The sequence below is a fragment of the Lytechinus pictus genome, chromosome 1 (genome assembly GCF_037042905.1).
Source record: "Lytechinus pictus isolate F3 Inbred chromosome 1, Lp3.0, whole genome shotgun sequence".
Classification (NCBI taxonomy): domain Eukaryota; kingdom Metazoa; phylum Echinodermata; class Echinoidea; order Temnopleuroida; family Toxopneustidae; genus Lytechinus; species Lytechinus pictus.
In genome coordinates, this window is record NC_087245.1 from 5,557,599 (window position 1) to 5,581,208 (window position 23,610).

The 23,610-nt window shown below is 34.9% G+C and overlaps 1 protein-coding gene across 1 annotated transcript; it reads left to right on the forward strand.

Annotated features, from left to right (window-relative positions):
• Positions 1-441: 441 nt before the first annotated feature.
• On the forward strand, positions 442-23,610 carry LOC129256388 (signal transducing adapter molecule 1-like). The gene is made up of 12 exons (XM_064111746.1): positions 442-553; positions 2,184-2,259; positions 3,888-3,983; positions 7,631-7,713; positions 8,860-8,929; positions 10,712-10,784; positions 11,366-11,621; positions 12,709-12,803; positions 13,358-13,534; positions 14,832-15,091; positions 16,443-16,621; positions 18,066-23,610. Exons 2-12 carry the CDS (start codon positions 2,209-2,211, stop codon positions 18,349-18,351), a joined length of 1,626 nt encoding a protein of 541 aa, XP_063967816.1. The 5' UTR covers positions 442-553; positions 2,184-2,208; the 3' UTR covers positions 18,352-23,610.

Sequence of the window (23,610 nt, forward strand, 5' to 3'; positions counted from 1 at the left end):
CAACTAACGTAGAAGGCAGCACACGACTGTGTGTTGCTGCCCTCTACATTCGAAGATGTACAGCACGATATCAAAATGTCGGATAGGCGAAAGATGTTGACTGCTCAAAACGATGTCCAAAAAGCCCAAAACTTATCGATAAAACTTCATCCAACCCTAAAATAATGCAAATAACGTGAAAGGTGAGGATGTATTTATGCTAAATATGTTTGTGTAAAAATGTTATGTAACCATTTACATCCGAAGAATGCGGATTTTAAAGTGTTCTTGGTACAGTGGCAGATACAAATTTTGACCAACGCGAGTATGTGACATCGCTATAATGGATAAAAAATACGTATTGATTATTTTCTTTTGTCGATAGTTATCGATATCGGTAAGATATTTTTAGTGCGATATCGACAGAGAATTTTCCTAATGATAACAGCCCTAATAAGCATATTATATTTGTTTATTGTCTTATTTCAGATAAAGTGACAAGTGAATCTAATACTGCAGAGGACTGGGGACTTATTCTTGACATCTGTGACAGAATTAAGGCAAATTCTAATGCGTAAGTATTATCTAAAATCAAAGTATTAACAAATGTAATGACTGGATTGCTTATAGCACATTAATGAAATTTAAATGTTGAATTTGATATTATAGTGGCTTATTCCACCCAGGTGAAACCAAACAAACGTTATATTTATTCCTTTTCCCAAAGCTCTCCAAAGATGAAAATACCTGCAGCTGAGGTGGAAAATTGTCTTCAATGGTGTAGCGATTAAGTACTCGCGGCACACCTGGTTCAAGACATTTGTAGAAATTGATGTTAAAGGCTGAAAGTAATCCAATTTTGATTGACCTCAATGCCCCTCTTATTGGCCTTAACCCTATCTAGGCCGGGGTATTTTGGGAGTTCATATGGCCGGGGGGGCCTCCCAGGCCCCCCCTTGAGATCTTGGCTGTCGACCGCGCGATCGCACCGAAAATTGGCATGCGGGTTGTCTAGGACATAATCTACAAAATTGTATAGTAATTTATTTCATGCGAATTATTATTAATGCGTAATTAGTATGCAAAATCTTACTTTTCCCTCTAACTCCCCAAATAAAGCTCCAAATGTTCTACTTTTTGGTATAGAAACTCTATGGTGTTCTGAGCAAGTGTACTTGAAAAAAATTGCGATATCAAATCATTTTCTTATGTATTATATTGTTTTTTGCAATTTCTTATGTATTTCTCTGTTTTTTTACCTTTTGTTTTTCATTGTTTTTTCAATGAAATTTGTTGGGGACTCTTCTGAGATCATAAAAGCATAAAATAAATACATTTAGACCAGCAAAACTAATAACAATCATACATTTATGAATTTTGGTTGAAAACACAATTTGCATTGATTTTGTACACAAAACCACGTTTTTGAGCAATTTTTGGTCTGACATGCTCTTACATAATGTTGCGTAATTTCGGAACCACGTACCCGGGTGAAGCAAAATTGGTCTCAAAAGTTGCGCAAGACTTGAAAGTAAAAAGTCAGTGAGCGGCACGTGAAAAAAATATCGCGCGATTCATTGAGGGGGGGGCCTCTGAGGCCCCCCCCCCCGGCCTAGATAGGGTTAAAGATTGTTGTGTCTTTTTTTCCCCTTTTTTTCTTTCTATTGTGCTGATATGTCATACTATACTTAAGTGGCCTTGCCCCCAAAATATTGAAAATTAAGGCCTGTGAGTTCACATATGATATACATGTAAGCCACTTTATTTTTCGTAAACTACATGTAAATGCAGTTATACAGTGGTTTTACATAGACATACATTTAGGCTAGAGATCATGTCTGCAAATCCATAAAGTAGAAAAAGTTTGATAAATTGACAAGAATACAAGAAGACTGACCTTAATTTGTATTGAGCAAAGCAAAAGTCTGTGCTTCATGTGTATTCAGGAGGAACATGCATAGCATCCTGGTTTCACAGTACAGTATTTTGTTTCTGCAGAATGAGGGGAGGGGGGTGGGGGAGATAAGCAAGTGTAGGAGGGAGAGCAGTACTGGTATTTAGACTCCACTAAAGACGTATTTCAGATTGCAATAAAATAAGCATTAAATATCAGTGCATTACATGTATGAAACCATGGAGAGTATTGATTTATGTTCACGTTTATGCTGTTAAAAAGAATTTAAACATAAATCTTTTATTCTCAGGCCAAAAGACGCTTTCAAGTCGATTATGAGGAGATTAAAGACCCCTAATCCACATGTCCAGTTGCAAAGTTTAGTGGTGAGTCAGTGTTCTATTCAGCACCTTTATGATTGAAGTTGAAAATGTCAAAATTAGAAACAAACAAATATCTACTTAACAACTGAATGTGAAAATAATCTTTTGATTATAATTCCACAGGGTGAAAATATGTTCGAAAAATTTATGAAATTCATCATAATTATACATTCATGTAAATTCTTCCTCTTACATCCCCAGTTATGGTAAGCTATTTTGGTATGTGGCTAGGAAGATTCTCTCAGGTCCCCTTAGCAAAATGGGGACACAAAATTAGGCTCCCATTGGTAGAAAATATAAGTTGTTACTTTGAGCGAAAAAATGTGGAAATGGAATACATATTTATTACATAGATTGTTACGTGTTTACACAAAATATATAAAAAGGCATCAAGTTACCAGAAAATGATGGAGTAGAAAAAGAATAAAGATAAAAATAGTAAGATAAAATGAAAATGGAAAACAAACAAAAAGACAGAGAGGGGGGGGGAGGGGTCAAGGGATAAATACTAGAGAGTATAAGAAAGAAAGAATAGAAAAACATAATTATAATTTAGTGTGTATGATACTAGCATGAATACCAGGAAGCCTATTTTGAAGTCAAAATATCAAAGGTCAAGGTCACAGTGACATGTTTTCATCTTACCCTTCTGAAGTCCTTGTAAATGCGATAACTTCATTTGAACTTAACCTAGGCTCATATAATTTAGTGTGTATGATACTAGTATGGATCCCAGGAAGCCTTTTGATTTTGAGATCAAAAGGTCAAGTTCACACTGACATGTTTTCATCTTACCCTTCTGGAGTCCTTGTAAACGCGATAACTTCATTTGAACTTAACCTAGGCTCATATAATTTAGTGTGTATGATACTAGTATGGATCCCAGGAAGCCTTTTGATTTTGAGATCAAAAGGTCAAAGGTCAAGTTCACACTGACATGTTTTCATCTTACCCTTCTGCAGTCCTTGTAAACGCGATAACTTTAGTTGAACTTGACCTAGGCTCATATAATATGGTGTGTATGATACTAGCATAGATCCTCGCAAGTCTAGATTGATTTTGAGATGAGAAGGTCAAAGATGAAGTTGCCATCTTCCACTTCTCTTGCTTGACGAATGACTCCATTTTCCGTGTTACAGACAGGCGTATTATGTGCTCGCCTTAACGACACTCTTGTTTTAAATAAATTCACAACTTTTAATGTATAAGGGCCTATTTCTTGGACGTAATCAAGTATCACTGACCATCTGGTATGAGTTTTGGGTCACATGATTGAGGTCAAGGGCCATTAAGGTCAATAATCTTTGACCATGTTGTGGTATCAGTATAGACAATATAAACAAGGTTAAGATTTGAATTTTCTGGATAATTTTGCAAGTATACCGTAAGTCCCTCTTAAGTGGACATAATTTTAGGTCACTTGACAAAGATCAAAGATCATTCGCGGTGAACAAACTAAGGCTTTCATTATCAAATGAATGTTTGTTTTTTCCCTATCTTTTTAAGAAATTGGTCATCAGAAATGCGTTGTTTTCAATGTCTGCATTGCTGCTATATTTAATTGCGTAATGCAGGCAAGACTTCCTTAGGTGTTCCATTTGTTGAATGTTTATATCCCATTTCCCTTGCAGCTCCTTGGTGCTTGTGTGAGTAATTGTGGCAAGCCATTCCATCAGGAGGTAAGCTCAAGAGACTTCTGTGCCGATGCCAGGAATATTGTCAGTAAGGTGAGTGTGGCAAAAGAAACGGGTATGGGATATACATGAAAAATGGTCTAAGAGACAAATAATACTGTATATACCGGTAATGAGTTGGACATATGAAAGAAGATACATCATTTACCTGCTGATAATGGCTAATTCGGTTGATAGCCTTATCATTTTACTTGTTCAGTGCACCGGTTCTGACAAAATTAAACCCAAATCCTATAAATGGAAACAATTAGAAACTAGGATGTTTTACCAATTCAACACCTACACAAATAAATAGCGTAACAACTAATATGACCTTTCACTAAAAAACAAACAACTTTACCAGCAGAACCTGACCTTTCATAAAGAAAGAAATTGTTTGAAGTGGGCTGATGACTAACTGTACACAGTACGTGTATGGTCCACTATTGTAATTCATAAAATAAAGTAGTACCACATAAGAATATTATTTAGTATTTCATCATAGTAAATTTCTTTCCCTCATTGGTATTATGCTTATATTCCTTGGAAGATTTACCTTTTTGTCTAGCCTGAACGAAGTTTGGTAGAGACCTACATGTACATGTAGTTATCACTTTTCCTGTTGGTCCGTTGGTCTAGTGGTCTGTTACAAAAGTGTTATAGTTTTTGTTCAACATGGTCTCATTTATTTATTTCTGCATCGATTGTTTTCATACTTGGTACAAATGATTCTTGAGTAGGACCACATGTGAGCTTATGAGAATGATGGGGTCAAAGGTGATCTAGGGGTCAAAACTCAAAAGGTCAAATGATATGAGGTAGTGTCCATCTTTTTTTCAAGTTTTTGTGCAACTTGCTCTCATTTTTTATTTCTGCATCAATTATGTTTATGCAATCATTGGGTAGTACATGTACCTTGAGGATGACAAGGTCATCTAGGGGTCAAAAGATCATATTAAATATTTTATTGATAGAAAAATCAGGTGAGGCTCATTGGTCATGGACCACCTTATAATGTCAGTCCTACATGTATAATACATTACATACATTTTGGAAGTTATGTAGTGCCTTTCCATAATCAAATGCTCAAAGCACTTTGCAATAACATACGGTATTAAAGATCTATTCTGCTCTCCTAGTGCTAATAATATTCATAGAGGACTACATTTATCAGAGAAAAATAGTGTTTTGAATATACATTTTTTTATACAAAGGACTCTTTGCAGTCGTGTGGGAATTCCCAAGACTGATACATGTATGACAACATCTATTTACTCACGCGTGATGCCTTTGTAGTATGACTACATGTACGTGTACATGTAGTACCTCAGTGTGGTCTACACAGTAACATGCTGTGTGCCTCTGCAGTGTGTTCATAGTGTGAAATAATACAACATGCATGGCTTTTTTACATTCTGTGTAATGGGAAGACTACAAAGTTCATTAAACGTACAGGTATACATACGTGTACTTGTAATTTTGTATTGAATTGAATATTTTGATTTTTCTTTTCTGCCTCGACACAAATTCCCTGTAACTGGCACAAGTAAAATCTTTAAAAAAAAGATTTTTTTTTTTAATGTGATTGCACATTTTACATGGGTTATGCTGAATCTAAAAGAAGTCAAGGCAGACTTTACCTGCCAGTGTATTTAAACCTGATTAAAATAATTTATCATTCATTTTTAAGATATGCATGAATTTGTCATACTGTACTTTCTGCTAAATAATGTACAATTATGTTAAATGTACCTTGATTATTAGTGCTACTGGTAAGAAATATAAACATTTCTAAAGCCTTCCAAACTTAAATTTTCTCTCTTGCTTCATTGAACAGTTTTAATGTTAATTACCGGTAATCAGAAAAAGCTCTAGATTGATAGAGTATAGAAATTTAAAAAAAATAGCCAATTCACATGCAAATCAGCAACTTACTTACATGTAGATCATGTTTCCAATTCACTACCAAATGAGGGATTTTTTAAATCATTTATATTGTAGCGTGAAAGATTAGGCACTGATCAGATGCAATATAAAAAAAAGTGAGCACAGTACATTACATACATGTATTACACTGTACTATTGATTTTACGAACCAGTCTGAACCTACAGTAATTAAGGTCAAATTTTCAAAACTTTTTTTTACATATTCTAACAGCATGTCTTCAACTGCATTGACTCACCCAATTTCAAATGTTATTATTTAAAGAATAAAAGAAGATTAAAATTTCGTTCGAACTGGACAACCCCAGTATCCCCCTCCTTTGATTTTACAAACCATACTTTGCACACCATAGCAGTCTCCTGAATGGCAAGCAAAGGTCAAAACCATGACCTAAATATTGTGGGTATACATTGAAAAATTCTATGAACTGACATAAACTATCTGCATAATACATGTTTTTTTTTTGTAAACATAAACAATTTCTGAAATGCCTATAAACTGCACTTCATTTCAAATATTGAACAAAATAAATTTGAATTGAGAACAAATCTTGCACATGTATAAAATGATAAAATAGATGCTTTAAACTGGTATGAATAATTGATTTTCTTCAAAACATGAAGTAATGAGCGTCAGACAGAAAAACATCCAAACTATAAACAGATTATTGTAAAGTCGCGTTTTTTAGACCAGCCAAGGTTTAGGCAAACAATAAGTATACCTGTAATGCACCGTGCATTTTAATATGCCCTCTGTACATGTATATATAAAAAAAAAAGTTATTGCCCCTGAGGCCAAACCACAGAATTTGGTCAGTGACTCACTTTGTCCTGAATCATTATTGTATCCTTACTGTAACTAGCTCTTCTGACACTTTGAAACAATATGGTTCAGTGCTCAAGTTCAATTTGCAAAATTTCATCATTCCTATAATTAAAAAATTTTCATACTATATTCTTTTATTCAAATTCACCAAGATGGGTTGGCTTTATTCCGTGAGCTGAATTTATCTTTTAGGTTTTAATTTTGAATATTATGAAATTAGGTTATTTCTATGCCCAGGTACATGTACGTGTATGTTTCCCGAGATTTATTCAGATAACTGGGTTCTCAAAATTTATCAAATAGTATGGATTTTTACCAGTCTTTGGCTCTCTTATAAAAAGTCTGTCCATTCACATGACACAATTGCAACTCCTACTTTCCGGTTCGTAATCACAGATATATCTATGTTGTCTTCTATAAAGGAGGCCAGCATACTTGTATTATACACTCTTTGTTGCTTTAGAGGGTGAGATTCTTGAAAATTCACATCACGATTGAGGATTGACGGCATAGAGATTGCATGCTTGGCAACCGCCTTTCATGGAAGACATCAAATCCAGACGAGAAAATTAAAGATTACTTTATCAATTCCGCTTCCATAATTTTGTTGATTTAAGCTATGATTTTGAATGCCTTGAAAACTATCTAGATTGAAACAACATTGAAAATTACACAATTATTAGTGGGTATTCTTTGTACCTAGAGGAGGTGTTCTTGACTCATCGGCTATAGTGAAAATATATTCATTTTGATATTTTTGTAACAAGAGACATAGAGACTATTCACTGACTATATCAAGTTAAAGGAAAGATACACATTACATTGATAAGTGTACTGCATTTAGCTTGGTTTTGCATAAGATTCGGTTAAATGCTCCATCTGGGTGCTTGATTCTTTGACTCTCTAGACATAATAAATTTGTTCTTTTCAGGGCCATCCTAAGGTTTCTGAGAAGATGAGACTATTACTGAAGGACTGGTCAGAGAAAGAAATGAAGAATGATCCCTCATGCAGGTATGGTCAGGTGACTGTGTGACAAGGTCGCTTGTTTGATAAATCTATTGTTTTTTTAATATATTTATTTATGGTTCCCAAGTTGTAATACATTTTGTGGTGCATTACATGTATGTGTACATGTACATTATTTGGTTTTATAAGAAATATTATCTCCAAACCACTTTACCCTATGATTCTCATTCAAAGTCCTTGTTATATGACAGATTATGCACATCTATATAAAATGACTTTGAGAGCCCCTTCAAAAGCAGAAATGAACCACCAGCATTAACAGCGCCACCTCAAGTCCTAGTTCCTCAGATCTGGCCAACATAGGGCAGCATTCTCGGCTGTGTAGTCTTGTAATATATGCCACTTGAGTAACACAATGATTCACTTCTCAATACATTCAAATCATACTAATTAAATGTATATATCAAGTCGCAAAATAAGAACTATCCTATAAAAAAACATTTTAGTTTCTCTGTATGAAAAGATTATAGGCTAATTAATTCTCTGTATATTATTGATGGTTATCTCAAAATGTACATTTTTAAGACTAGTTATATATAACACACCGTTAGATATTACATTGCATGTTAGTCAGTTCACTCCCCCTTTAAAGGCTTGATGGGGAAGTTACATTATATTGTAAATAATTTATGGCTTTCAACCCAGTAAATGAGATTGCATATTTTGATCTGATACATTGTAAATCTTGGAACCAGCAGGATTTGAACCTCTCATCCACCGGTCAGTGACTCTACCAACATAAAATACATCAATTGAATTTACAATGTAATGTAACTTTACTCAGCAACCCTTTATCATTCAATTTCAGTGATGGCCTGGTGGTAGAGTTGTTGATTGCCAATCAGTAGATGAGAGGTTCAAATCCTGCTGGTTCCAAGAATTGTTCTGACTCATCAGATCGAAAAATATGATCTTATTTACTGGGTTGAAAGCTATGAATTGTATTTACAATATAATATCAGTTTTATCATCATATGGCCTGACTACTGATAAAGTTGTACTTTCACAATTCACTTACTATTTTCAAGTGCCCAGTTTAGTCATACATAGACTAGAACATGTGACAATTATTAATTATCAATCCTCATGTTATCACAATTTATCGTTTTTCTTTTTATTTCTTATATCTAGTCTAATTACACAGCTGTATAACAGTCTTAAAACAGAAGGGTTTGGTTTCTCTTCATCAGATGATACACCTGTGAGTATTCCTCGTGTTATTATACAAATAATGCACTGTTGTATGAAGTGTGTTATAGCAGAAACAGTGTACAATGTTTCATCATTGCAAGTGAAAGGACATGTACCAAAACAGATCAGTGCATGATTTGTTTTGTAAGAAAGATATCAGAAATGCCATCTGAACATATATACAACAATCTTATCTAGACCCAAAGCCTAATGTGCATAAAATGTTTTCAAAATACATGCTTTAAAGAAAAAGTCTGTCAAACATATTATTCCAAATATGAAAAAGATCTTGTAGTGTTGATAGATGTTTGAAAGTCTCTTCTATCAGGTGATGCACACACACACAAAAATAATTCATTCTTGAGCAAACACTTTTTAGTGTGACAAATGACCTTGCACCAAAACGAATGGTATAGGACAGTGGAAGCCACAGTCTGAATTAAGTACTTTTTCCTGCAGCAAGCTATTTTGCAGTATGCAAATATCATTCTGCATTATATAGAATACTAATTTTCTTAATTGTTTTAGGCAGAAATTAGGGGCGATTCAAGAAAATCTGGTTGCCCCAATGCATCTCATTTGGCTAATTTTAGGGGCACTTAGGGCTGTCATACAGGTGAAATAGTTGGATGCCCCCATGTGTTTCCCATGTTGCACTACAGGCACTCAAACACTCTAGAGAAATATAATAGTTTTACAATTGTACTATATGATGAATGGAAGAAACTATGATACTATGATACAAACCCGCTTGCCCGGGGCAAGTGAAGATGAAGTGCAGGCGTCAGGCGAGCATTTCTCAAAGTCAATTGCCCGATCGGGCAAGTGGTTTTTTTGGAAATGAAAAATATCAAATGACAGTAAATTTCAATAAATTTTGGATAGATCACAATTATTGACCAAATATCTCTCATATAATGTCAAACCAGTCACAATAACATGTAATCAGTAATCAGTGCCAATTTACCAAGAAATTATCGTAAGGTAACTTGTTCGAAGAACGGCTATGGGGGCTGCCATCTTACGCTCTAAAAAACACTGCGCATGCGCTACTATCTTGCGCAATTTGCTGCTGACGAAGGCTGAGGAAACCCATTATTTCGCCATGTTCTGCACTACGTTATGAGCGAGCCAGCTGATTCTCGAGCTCGCTGCAAACTTTGTGACTCGGCCTCAAGGTTTGTGATCATTCCCAACCAATTAAAGAATGAGTCATCAGACTAAAATATAGCTCCAAAGGTAGTGTGAGTGAAGCTACTAGCGAAACTTAGTAAGAATTAGCAGATCCATGTCTATGATGGCAATAAGAACTGATGTCATGAATTTGCTGAAAATAAACTTATAGACAGAGGCTACATGTATGTGTGTTTACTACATGATTTTCATTGTGTATTACCGTCATAAAAGAATAATTATATAAAAATTGAGCTAACAGTTTTTTCTATTGGGCAAGGAAATTCGGGCAAGTGATAAAAAAAAAGTTTTGAACATCCATGATCATCTAAATTGTTTGGCTTGGATTAATGCAATTTACAAATTGATGTCTTGGGAAAATTTACTGATTTATGTTTACTGTGTTTTTTGTTTTCTTTATTACAGCAAGAAATTTATTCATACAATGAACACAGTTGCAGGCCTGAAAGTGTTAGATTATTTATTTTTGTTCATTTATATTTTCATTAAGCTGTATACTTGCAATGCTTGTGTCATTATAGCAGCACATTTCATGCTTCCTAGATATATTATTTTACTAAATGCATCTACTTCTTTTCATTATTTTTGTATTTTACAGAAGCCCACACAAACATTCAGCAAAGATCCCAATGTAGTCTCTTCACAACAAGAAGAAGATGATATCGCTAAAGGTAAGAAAGGAAGGGCATTCACGCAAAACTCAAATAATACATGCTGGTGGTGTGATGACATTCTAATGTCTGTCATTCATCACATTGGATGAAGAGAAGTGGATGATCATTTCACTTAAATACAGGTCAAGTTTAAGATATAAAACTCAGTCAAAGGTCACAGCTCATAATGTTTATTTATTGGTTCTATGTGATTAGCTATGGCATTCAGATCATGTGGATACACAGAATGTCTAGATCTATCTTATTTTGATCTAAGGATTTTGTTTACCCTAATAGCTAGGAATGATGAGTTTTAGTTATTAATCCAATAATTAGTTTTTGTTTTGCAATCCAAACTCTAGCCTTTAATGCTTCTCCTTCATGATTTTAATATTCAGGATGTATTCAAAGGCCATGTCAAAGTGAAATGCAATGATTATTTCACAATTGGTTTTATACTACTCTCAAGCTCTAACTAAAGCATGGGAGGTACCATAAAAGTGAAAGTTCTGATGCACTGATTGGAAGGGTGTATACTATTACTGTCCATTATCTTTTTAACGATAAATTTTATTAGTTACACCTTGCTTCCCTTGCAGCCATTGCACTATCATTAGAGAATGATAAGAGTTCCAATCGAAGTTCCAGCGGAGGTGGAGGCAATAGTGGAGGAGGGGGAAGTAGCTACCAGTCATCTAGTAGCTTATATCCCTCTACCAACACCCTTTATGCCTCACCAATCCAGCATCAATCCAGAGAATCAAGAAAGGTCAAAGCACTTTATGATTTTGAAGCTGCAGAGGACAATGAACTTACATTCAAGGCAGGAGAGATAATCAGTGTATTGGATGACAGGTAGGATTTCTATCTTAAAGGCTCCGTTTCACAAACTCTGTACAGTTTTAATTTTGCGTGTATAACATGCATTCGTCATAGGTTGCTAATTCATGTTGTCATGGTTTGATTCCACTTTTTTTTATATTAATCAGGAGTAGTTATTATGGACTCATTAGTTAAAATCTATGGACCCATGAATGACCAAACCATAACAACACTCATAATATAGGGGTAGTTATATTGCGCACATATTCACCTTGTTAGGTGCTCAAGGCGCTCCTATATTACCCGGCTAAGCTAGGCGTTCATAGCACACACAGCTTTTTAAGGAATTACTTCCTACCGGTACCCATTTACCTCACCTGGGTTGAGTGCAGCACACTTTGGATCAGTTTCTTGCTGAAGGAAATTACGCCATGGCTGGGATTCGAACCCACGACCCTCTGTTTCAAAGTCCGAAGACTAATCCACTGGGCCACAACGCTCCACAAATCATGAATTTAGCATTATGTGACCAAACATGCTATCAGTAATGGGCCCTGCTCAAAATATTTGCCAAATTAAGTGTTTTATTTTGTGAAATATGCATAATCTAAAGATCAAACCACTTTTGTGAATTCGAGCAAAAGAGGGAGCCTGATATTTTGTGGAATTGTTTGCTTCTGTTAAGTATAATTATGTTTAAATTGTCAACTGTAGAATCATGAATATAAAAGGTGAAAGGAATGATGATGCTATCAGGATATCTATGACTGAATATTTGGGGAGAAGTTACATAAATTTTTGTCATCTAACATGCTGTCAACTCTGACTCTCCTCCAGATATTGATAACTTGTCAGTGCTGATAACTTTCATGAAACACCAATCTGCTTATATGATTATATTTACATTTTTGAAAAGCACATGATGAATATAAAACAGATTTTGTTTACTTCCTTCTGTTACTATACAGTGATAGCATATATTAGGGAAATGAAAATTTGTATTTGCAAAGTAAGTGAATCTCTTATTTGGACTAGAATTTACTCTCACTGGTAGTATATTTCTTTTGTGATTACACTTTCACTTACCCATAGTCCCTCTTCTTTTTCACCCATTGCATAGGGATGCAAACTGGTGGAAGGGTGAAAACTTCCGAGGTACAGGTCTCTTTCCATCTAACTTTGTAACAGCAGATCTCACAGCAGAAACAGAACCAGGTAATGTATTTACAATGTTTGTGGAAGCGTTTTGATGCAATTTTATTCATTCAATTAGTTTGATTGAAATACCAGAGCAACACATTCTTAGCACGTTGTTAATTGAAAATTCATACACCCCCCTGTTGTATAGAAGTAGTTAAATATTCGATTAACTCTCTCACTATATATTTTTATTCAACAAATTTTCTTTATATGAATAGATTGGTAGATCCATATATTTTTTTTAATTTTACATGTCACCTGTTTGTTTTTATAGTTTGTAGTTCTAGTTTCCCTTCCTTTAAGGTGCAAAGATTGGCGGGAATACCTCAACATAGTATTCAACTTTCAATAATATTATTAGTTTATAATTAGTTTTAATGATATCAGCAGTTCCTTTATAAAAGTAATTTTAAGTCTTAATGCAGTTTCTAGAGCATTTTGAACATTAAACATATATATGAATCAACTTACCTTTGAAGAAGACCTATTTGTTTTGGGTTTCGATGTACCTTGATTGAGAGAGATGTTGACTGTAGATATATTCAATGATCCAATGTCTGTTATTTTAGAAATCAAAGCACGAGAGAAGAAGGTATCATTTGATGAAGAAGTAGAGGTACGGACCATCGAACCACCCTCAGAGATCAAGATTAGTGCAGAGACAATGGACCAATGCTTAGACATGCTTCAGAATACTGATCCCACCATGGAAAGACCTGATAATCCTGACATGCCACTTTTAGAAGGTATTTAGTCTGTGTTGTGCCAAAATGTCTTTGCTCACAGATAATAAACAAATAATGAATGTCTATGAGTGCAATGGACAGAATACTTCATGAGGTGAAAAATGAAATGATCCATTTAACGTGGCATAGCCAAATTGAATGGATCATTCATTTCATTTTTCACCTCATAAAGTGTTCTGTCCATTGAATGAATGAAAAGAACATTATTTGTTTTATATGACACTTAAAAATAAGTCCTTGTCATTTTTTAATGCCAAAGTGCATTCAGTGTGAGTGCAGTCTGTTGTCAATTGTCGAAAAACATACAACACACGCACTACAAACACAAATGGTTTTATGTATAGCACCTGTGGTCTAGGCATGCGTGCAATGGACAAAATTGTATGGACCAAAATGGCACGAGGAATGAATCCCAAATTGCACAGATAATGACTCCATTGTAAAATGGGCAGAATGATCAATATCAAACAACCAATCAAATGACAAGGATCTATCTAGGTGTCATATAATATCCTTTAATTGGTGCTAAATGGAGTTTGGTTTCACCTCATTGGCAATGTGTCAAAGTTAAGTCCTGCACAGGCCAAGACTATAGGATTAAAATTAATTATATGACACCTAGATAGATCCTTGTCATTTGATAGGTTGTTTAATATCGATCATTCAGCCCATTTTACAATGACGTCATCAACTGCAATTTTGGATCCATACGATTTTGTCAATTGCACGCGCGCACCGAGACTGCAGGCACTACAAGTATAACCACTCGTGTTTGCAGCTCGCAAATTTTGCATCGAAATTCATAAAATTCATATGAAAAAGAATTTTTTTTAGTTGTCATATAAACCAAATCCAAATAATGAATGTTATTTCCATTCGTGCAATGGACAGAATACTTCATTTCAAAGATGAAATTAATGATCCATTCAACTCAGCTATGCCACGTTAAATGGATCATTTCATCTTTCACCTCATGAAGTATTTTGTCCATTGCACTCATGAACATTCATTATTTTTATACTAGTCCATGGTCAGGGAACAACCTTACCTTGAGATGTATGAAAGTTCAGTTTCATTTGCTTCAAGTTAAACATTCTGAATCCAATGTGAGGACTATTCCCAGTTGCATTTGTTGAGTGCCTTTCTATGTTACTGCTAGTGCTGAATGATTGGGCATGAAATGTACATGTATGCACGATCAGAGGGAATGTAGTTATTATATTCATACCAGCTTTCAGAAGTCTTCATGCATTGATTACTCAGTATCATTATTTTAATGCTTTTGACCCAATTACAGCAACGTGCAATGGAATGGCTCCTCTCATTGACCAGGAGTTGGAGTCGATTGACCGTGATCATGCAGACCTGACAGCTCTCAACCAACGGCTCATTGATGCCTTTCAGATGTACCATGATCTGATGAAAGAAGCACCCGTCTATGGCTACTCTCTGAAGGGAGTAGTTCCAGGTCAAGGCCCTTTTACAGGGCAGGGGCCTGTGCCTATCCCTGGTGGTTATGCCCCTCAGCAACCCATGCCTCCTCAACAGATGACTCAAGTAAGTCACCCTTGCCTCATTGTTCAAGAGCCTTTTAGTCAAGTGTTGCCTTTTTGATGGGCATCAGGCTTTCTGGTTACTATTCATTGTATTATGGACACAGACATTCACAGATGCTTTATGCCTTAGGGCCAGTCATCACTTATTTATCATAGGTGTGATGTGTATGTTTTTCTTGTATGATTCATGCAAAACTGGACTTATTTGGTGATCTAGATATTTTTTTTTCATTAACACCAATCTAGTATCATCTCCATGGTCCTCATTGCAGAATTGTCAACTGATAGAAAATATGACAGGAATATGAACGTATGAAAGGGTATTAAAAAAGATTTGGTGTTTAAGAGTGGCAAAGAAAAAAAGGGGATGAAATAGCACCGCATGACACCTTGTAGTTGAAAATACTTATACCTCCAAGATGCATCAGAACAGAAAAAATAGTAGTGATTTGAGAAAATAAAGCTTGATTGAACAATATACAAATGTTGATGGGAAAATACTTATTTTGAAGCTACAGAATATTAATTTACTCTTCCAAAGGTTGGCAGCTCTGTCATCACTCACTAGCCTATATCGGTCTCTGTCACTTAGATATTCATGACCTAGGTTCGCAAATGATTCATAGATTCTCTATCAACCAGATAATGTAAATTAAACAAAAATAATATCTGCATTTCCAGTGATGACAGCAGCTAAAGTTTAAATCCTTAGCCATGATTGTCCATCTTTATAACACAATGAGATGACAATCACTAGCAAGCCCAAATGCTTATCAGATATGATAACAGTGTAGCTTGAATGATGCCAAAGGAATGATCATATTATAAATAAAAAATCTTCATAGTGATATTGACCGTCTGGGGATGAGCTTATTCAATTCAAAACCATCTGTGACTTTTGCTCATACATCTACACCAATTCCTTGGGCAGAGTACCCATGTTTAATTCCCATGCAATTCCTGCCATTGGCTTTGATTACATTCATGCTCCAGAAATTAAAATACCTTAATTGAACAGTGTCATTAGAATCACAATAAATGTTGCCAAAGACATTTTGTCTTGAGTAAATGTACAGTTTTGGAGAGAGATCATCTTGAGAGATATCTGCCAGAGAGATTAACCTTAGTGTTATTTTTCATGTTGATCCTGCCTTCTTCCTTCATATATAATATATCCACTATTTAGAAAGAAAAAAAAAGTGAATTTACAAAGTTCAAGCATCATTTCAAAATAATTGTGATATCAAATTACATGAATGTGCTTAGCCGTAGTATAGTAAAATTTATGATGAAACTCCTTTGAGTATAAAAGAGGTATAATATTATAAATCATTTATTTTGGTGTTCTTCAGTACAATGCCGGAGCACCCCCTCAGCAGCAATACATGGGTATTGGTCAACCTATAATGAATCAAAGTATGAACATGCCCCCTTCCTCTCAATCTGTACCTGTATCAACTATGTCTATGAGTCAGCCAATCCCCTCTCAGTCAGCAGTAGGGCCAGCTTCACAACAAACTTATTCATCAAGGTAAGGACATGTTCACACTTATTATCCATATTTATAACAAGATAATTTGGGCGACGCGCTATTTAAAATTTGATCAGTTTTATTGACTGATATTGTCAATGTACTTTTACAAATTTGAATGTACCTCAAATATCAAATTACACACCATAATTTACTTTGCTTGTACATGTAGCCGTTTGAGCCATATTATACATGTAATTACATTGGCAGTGTTCATCCTGCTGCTCATCTGACTGGTTCTCTTCATCTTCCTTGCATTTCATTTGAAAAAAAATAATAAATAGCATTAATTTTTTTTTCATGCTGTACTTACTATTCTTCTGCCTAGAGTAACTTATCTGCAATAATTTAATAAGGATGAATTAACATAGTCGACCAGTTTACCTCGTAGACTCACAGTTTGCTGTGAACAAGCAATTGCATAAATCTTTGTTTTTATTTGTGATGAATGTTGGCTAATCTGGCCTACTGACAGTGATATTGGTCATTCCTTATATATCTAGTAGATATTGTCCTCTGGTTACTTGCTTACAAGCATTCATGCTTTCTTAGCAATCAGGTAAAAAATCCCCACCAATCAATGACAGCTGCTCTCTTGTATACTATTTTCTACCAGTTCCATAAACTGCTGTTTTCTCCAGAAATTAATGGTTATCAATTTTATACTTTATTTTGACTTAATAACAAAATATTTCATACACCCTGGTATGATAAAATATTCCTGATGATCCTGTTAAAAGACAGTTTATGGAATGCAAAGTACACAACAAAACAGAGTGCAGCACTGATTGTATGATGAGCCACAATACTGTTGAAAGAATACCTATGTTATGTGGATTTACATCAAACTCTCCTTTAAAAAGGTTTCATTTTATATCTGGAGTGATTAGAAACAAAGTTGACAGCAAGGAAGAATTCCCTCTACAACCTTATTATTTGATTGAATTATTTAGACATAACTTGATAGAAATCTTGACATGAAATGCACTTTTGCTGAAAAAAGGCATTTTTTTGCTAAATGACACAATAGAATTGTGCACTACCTATTTACTTCAACATTTAGATATTGCCCCATGCTCCCAAACAAATTACTTGTATATCAGTTTGTTTTGATTAATAGTCAAGGACCTGTCATATCGTTCCATGCAAGCGTTATGTGTGACTGGTGGGTAACTATTTTTGCTACCTACAGGTCACCCGCATTGACAGTATCTCTCACGCATCTCACATGCAGTTACCCGCAGAAGTGCATGCAACTCTGATTTGCACGCAGAAAAGTTTTGAACATGATCAAAACATTTTTTGAAGGTGAGTTGTGGGCAATCACCCGCAAAGCTTGCACGGAACGTTTTGACAGAGCCTTTAGTAACATATCTATTTACTTTACATTTTATTTTTACATAAAATTTTGCTTGTTCTCTTTTTCTACCTTTATGACCTACAGTCCAGCATCATCTACCATGTACAATAACATCCCCCAGAATTCCTTGCCAGCCGCTAGTCAGTCAAGCCCCGGATCCACTCCCTTCCAATACAACTCTGCACCCGTTGGTACCGTGGCACCCACCAACACCTCCTACAGCCAGCCAGCCCCCATGGGTAGCATGCAGCCCCAAGGGGGAGTGCCCTCTACAGGTATGGAACAGGGGTATAGCATGGCACCCCCTACAGGTGACCAGGGGGTCATGATGGGACAGGGGATTCCCCCTCAGCAACAGCTTCTTTTATAGTGTCTGCTGTCGTCAGCATCTGAGGACAATGATCTCAACATATTTATCATTTCAATCATGGATGAAGGAAGAAAAAGAATATGAAGAATAAACTTCCTGTGATACATCGGCAATTGGTGCTGCAATGGGTAACATTTCCCCCCTCTATCACCTCCGTTGATTCTGGGCTACTTTCTGGTGTTTCAAGAGGAGCTGCCATACAGATATGTATAATGTCTTAGTGAGAATGTTTACTTCTTGTTGGATCATTCTTGTGTCAGGTAAGGGAATAAAAATATTGATGGAACTCATAGTTCATGATGGACCATCATCACACGCTTCATCCGTTCTATGCTTTGTAAGAAATATATTTAGTCCTTTGTACATCATTAATTATTAATTAGTTGGCAACACAGTCGTAAGATGTTTTTTTAGAGTTTCCCCATTATTTAGAATTGTCTATTAAGTTCATTTTAGAGCTTAACTAATATTCATATATCTAGATTGTCAAATGTTCAGGTTGAAATGAACATAGTAATACAGATATAACTGCATAATAAATTGCTTGTTGAAACATTTTCTATCAATGATTTTTTCCTTACAAAATGGAATCTGAATATGCTCTAATTGCTCCATATATGCACATGGTCAGTGGGAATAATCCATAGAGGCCAAGATAAATCCGCTTTCACTCTTCAAATTGGCAAGAAATGTACATACATTCTCATTCTGTGAAGAAATTAAATATGGATATAACATGAGTCAAATGAGTAGTGTTAAAAAAAAAGTTGCCAATTTGGATTTTATACAGTGATTATGTTTTTCCCATTTTTTATATTGCCAATTTAATGTGTGCAATGCTTATCTTAATTTAAAGAACTTTTATTCCGGAATGGTGTTGCATACTGGACTGAAAATGGTATCAAGTTCCCAGTACATTATTCTCTTTCCAGTCATAATTCATGTGTGATTGCTAGGATAGAGTTTAACTTTGAACATGAGTGTCTTCTTGAAACACATCTCTATGGGTTCAAAGGGACCCTCAAATAAATGATCTTAGACACTGGAGGCATTTTTGTTTACTGATATGAAAAGAATTGTAGACCAATCAAATTCTAGAAAAATTGTGAAAAAATGAGATTGTCGCACAACTGTGGAAAAAATTTATTTGAGGTAGGATGCATATAATCGGTGTAATCTAACACTCAAGTTGTGAACACTTAACGATATTTTATGAACAATGCTTTAAGTTTATACCTTGTGAGCTTATACCCTGTATCCACAGAATACAATTTCCTTTCTAAACTAGGAGATGAAGTTCAAGAGATAATATACCACATAATAGCATTGGTTAGTTTGACACAAGCTGGGTATCAGTAATTGCTTTGGGTACCTCTTGATAAAAATTGTTATGAGAGCAAACTTTTAACTGTTTGTGGCTTTTAGATTGACCAATATTTTATCCAGATTCGAACTTGAGTTATTGTCAGTTGTCTCAATTTTATTCGTCTTTAGTTTTGTCATGGTCTAGGCATAGTCTTCAGTTTCACAAACTTCAGAGTCATATTCAGTATAAATAGTGAGACACTTAAAATGAAAAATAAAAGTAAGAGCATGAAAATCCATATTAAAAATATCACAAACTTACACAAAGCAGGCATTGGCTTTGTTCCATTACACTTCTTTTGACATTTAAATCTCAACTGCTCATATATGAGCCCATTCATGGAAAGTGACTTTGTGGAACTTATATATATACAATGTAATGTGTGAAACTGCATTTACATGTAGTTTGCACGCTGTCATTTCATAGATTCTTTATTCGAAACATTACCGCAAATAGAAACCTAGTGTTACGTTGTTAATATAAGCGCACCTAGAAAGGTGGATATGTGCGCTATACAAATCCTGTATTTATTTTTTAAATTTTCAAACTTTGATTTGTGATGTTTATATATCAGAGGTGACAGTTTATCCTTGGTTTTACCTGAATCATGCATATTATCTTCTTAAACATTTGGCAATGATTGAACAGTTTGAATTAAGATGAAATCTTTCATTTTTATTTGAAAAGTGATTTAGCGCATCTGCATAATTTACATGTACTTCCTCATGAAATCAGCAGTTTTTCATAAGATATTGCATTTGTTTTTTGTGCAATGAAATAAGACACAAGAACCCCTTAATGTCTAAGCAGAGTTCTGTTTTGACTTCATACTTATTATTGGTAGACATAGAGATGTGGATATAGTTAACCAAAACAAACACTGCTTACAGTTTAAACATGCAAAGGTTTTATGATTAATACCAATTTGCTTGATAAGCATTTTTGTTCAAAGCATATTAACTGATAAATAGATATTATTTACGAGTATTTGTGTGACATGTTACAGGTGTATGGTTTATATATAAACATTGAATGATTTGAAGCAAGTTCTGTAAAGGGATTCTTGGATTTGTCAAATAAATATCTATTATGCTTTTGTAAACTTGTATTTTGTTTATCAAACAAACCTGCTTTATATAATTCATAATATGTTGGACAATATTTGTATTTTTATCTATCAAATGGTTATCAATTTCTTTGTATCAAGCCAGCTTAATATTTTCTTTCTATTGCATAATTGCAAAATTTCATTTACTTACTTAGTACAATGTCAAGTCAAATGTTTCACTTTTATAGAGGTGTTGTGAATATATTAGACCCTTTTCGCTCCATTACGGAAACAGACTTTTACGACGCTAGTTGACTTTGGAAGAGCCTTTTAGCCCCGTCGTAAAAAACTGTCCTACAACTCAATTTGCATGACATGTAAAAATTTTGACTTTCGCAATTGCAGCGGGGGACATTAGATCTGCGGTTCGTGTGCAAAATTCTAATTGCTATTATGGTAACAAAAGACATCTCCGAATTGGGACAAGTTTTTAGAGCCACATGATAGAGAGTGCCTCTGTAATATGGAAGCAACAGTCAATTAGCGCGCCTCTAGATAAATTCTTATATTATTGCACTCTGTATAGGTAACCTATGGCCTAAAATAAATTCTTGATTTCCCCATCAAAACAAGGTTTTCATTGAAATAAAGGTCTGATGTGGATTCAGCTTTTAAAATCTCATAATCATCACCACCTCAGAATAATTTCTTCACAATGTAAAAATAATTTGAAACCTAATCCCTCATTTCGGGGGATAGTAAAACATAATGCACACTTGGCATATGTCATTAACTTTGTGCAAGATGGGGGGGGGGGGTGTTGTCGTTTGTGTAGGAGGAGCCAGCAAAAGAAAAAAAAATCCAGATGGATTTTGAGACAAATTTTGCTGTGTAGATATCAACGTTTGACTCATGGATTTACTTGCCAGCGATCCACTAATAATACACGTTAGATGCATTTAATGATATATATCCAAGCCTTAATTCAGTAAGTTTTTTTCTCCCTTAATATGTACTTGATTTATTTGAAGAACCACTTCTTATCAATGCCATGATACACCACTTCTCATGACATGTCTAGCCCAGTGGAGTGGCGGGATTGCTATGCTGATCAGTCCTACGTGAAAGCACAGGATTTTCTCATGTCACAACTTGCAAAAATGGTGTCGCATGCCGTGATCTAGACATGTCGCTGTTACCATACATATAGTATTAACAAGAATTTTGCACACGATCTATAAATGTTGTGTTGTTGATGTGAAAACACCAGATTATGTCCATTTCAGAGGCTCATACAGAAGATTGTGCAATGTTCAAACAAGTGGATCTGACTCACACATTTGAAATTGAGGGTAGTCGGTTCATATCCCAGCCATGATTAAATTTCCGTCAGCAAGAAATTGATCCACAATTTGCTGCACTCAACCCAGGTTAGGTAATTGGGTATTGGCAGGAAGTAATTCCTCTAGAAGCTTCGAGCACTGGGAACGGCAGCTAGCTAGCTGGGGTAATACAGGAGTGCCTTGAGCACCTAAAAAGGTAGATGTGTGCCCAATGTGAATATTCTATTATTGATTCTTTTGAAATTTAGTAAAAATATATTATTTATGTGAAGTAGTACTTTCTGAAGCTGCAAATGTATCAAAATTTTCAAACAAAGTGACAGCAGTCATTTCATTTGTCATTCTTATTCAGATTTTATAATTTGACATACCCTATTCTGGCATATAAAAGCAATGCCACTACATAATCAATCTTCCTTAAATCATATACAGGTGAGTCTTTTTAATTTAAGTCTCTTAAGACAATGGAAATCTGTTTGACAGGCAAATTTGACAGCTTTGCATAATCAGGGAGGTGTCTCAAAAAGATTTAAGGGTTACTGGAAGTTGCACTTATACTCCCAGCTGCATAGTATAAATCTCACTGCATTGGTCGTATCATGTGATGATACCGCATGGAGCCTTCCTCAGTGTTGTGACCTGATTTCACCTCAGTGATCAATAATTGGGCCAGAGATATAATTAGATATAATGACCATATGAGGCACTTAGACTCGTAAGTCACACTGTACTCAATGTGAAACATCCCTTGTCTGAATACTTGGTCATTAGACTTCAAGAATATCAACTTTAGGAAGACTTGACAGTTTATTTCTTCTTTTTTTAGAAGTATATTTTTTATTGTTATATCATACTTTGTGAAATATCATTAAAATTTATGTTCTTATTGAAATAGTGATACCATGTGAAAAAGTATGTGGCAACGAATTTGAGGAGGAAAATGGGTGGTGGGGGGGGGGGGTGATCAGTTCATGTGTGTTCAGTTGGTACATCTTCAGTGAAATAAATACATAATTGCAGCAATGATGTGAAAGCTATTATATTGGAATCGTTCTGACTGGGGTTATTAAAGGTTAAGACAATTTAAATTTGTAATGGAGTCTTGTAATCTATCTTGTACATAGTGAATAACAAAGAAAGTGTATCATAAGGTAGTAACTCCAGATTTTTTGTACATTGTGAAATTAAAGTATCATCTAGTGTATTTATTCAAATTTATTTTTAAAGGGTTAACATTTGTTTGGTATCCTCTCTCCTTGTCAAGAGGTGAAGGACGGCAGCCAGTTAACTAATTTGTGTATTCTGAAAACATGTGCAAAAGTTTACTCTTGAAAATCTGGCTTTGTCTTATTTTACCGAGAACAATGAATCTGAATTCCAAAGCACAAGTACATGCAGATGTAGTTTTGATGCAATGTATGCCTATATAGTTAAAAAAGATATGTCAGTTGGATTGTAATTTAATTCATATATGGAATAAATCTATAAAATGTTAAAACAAA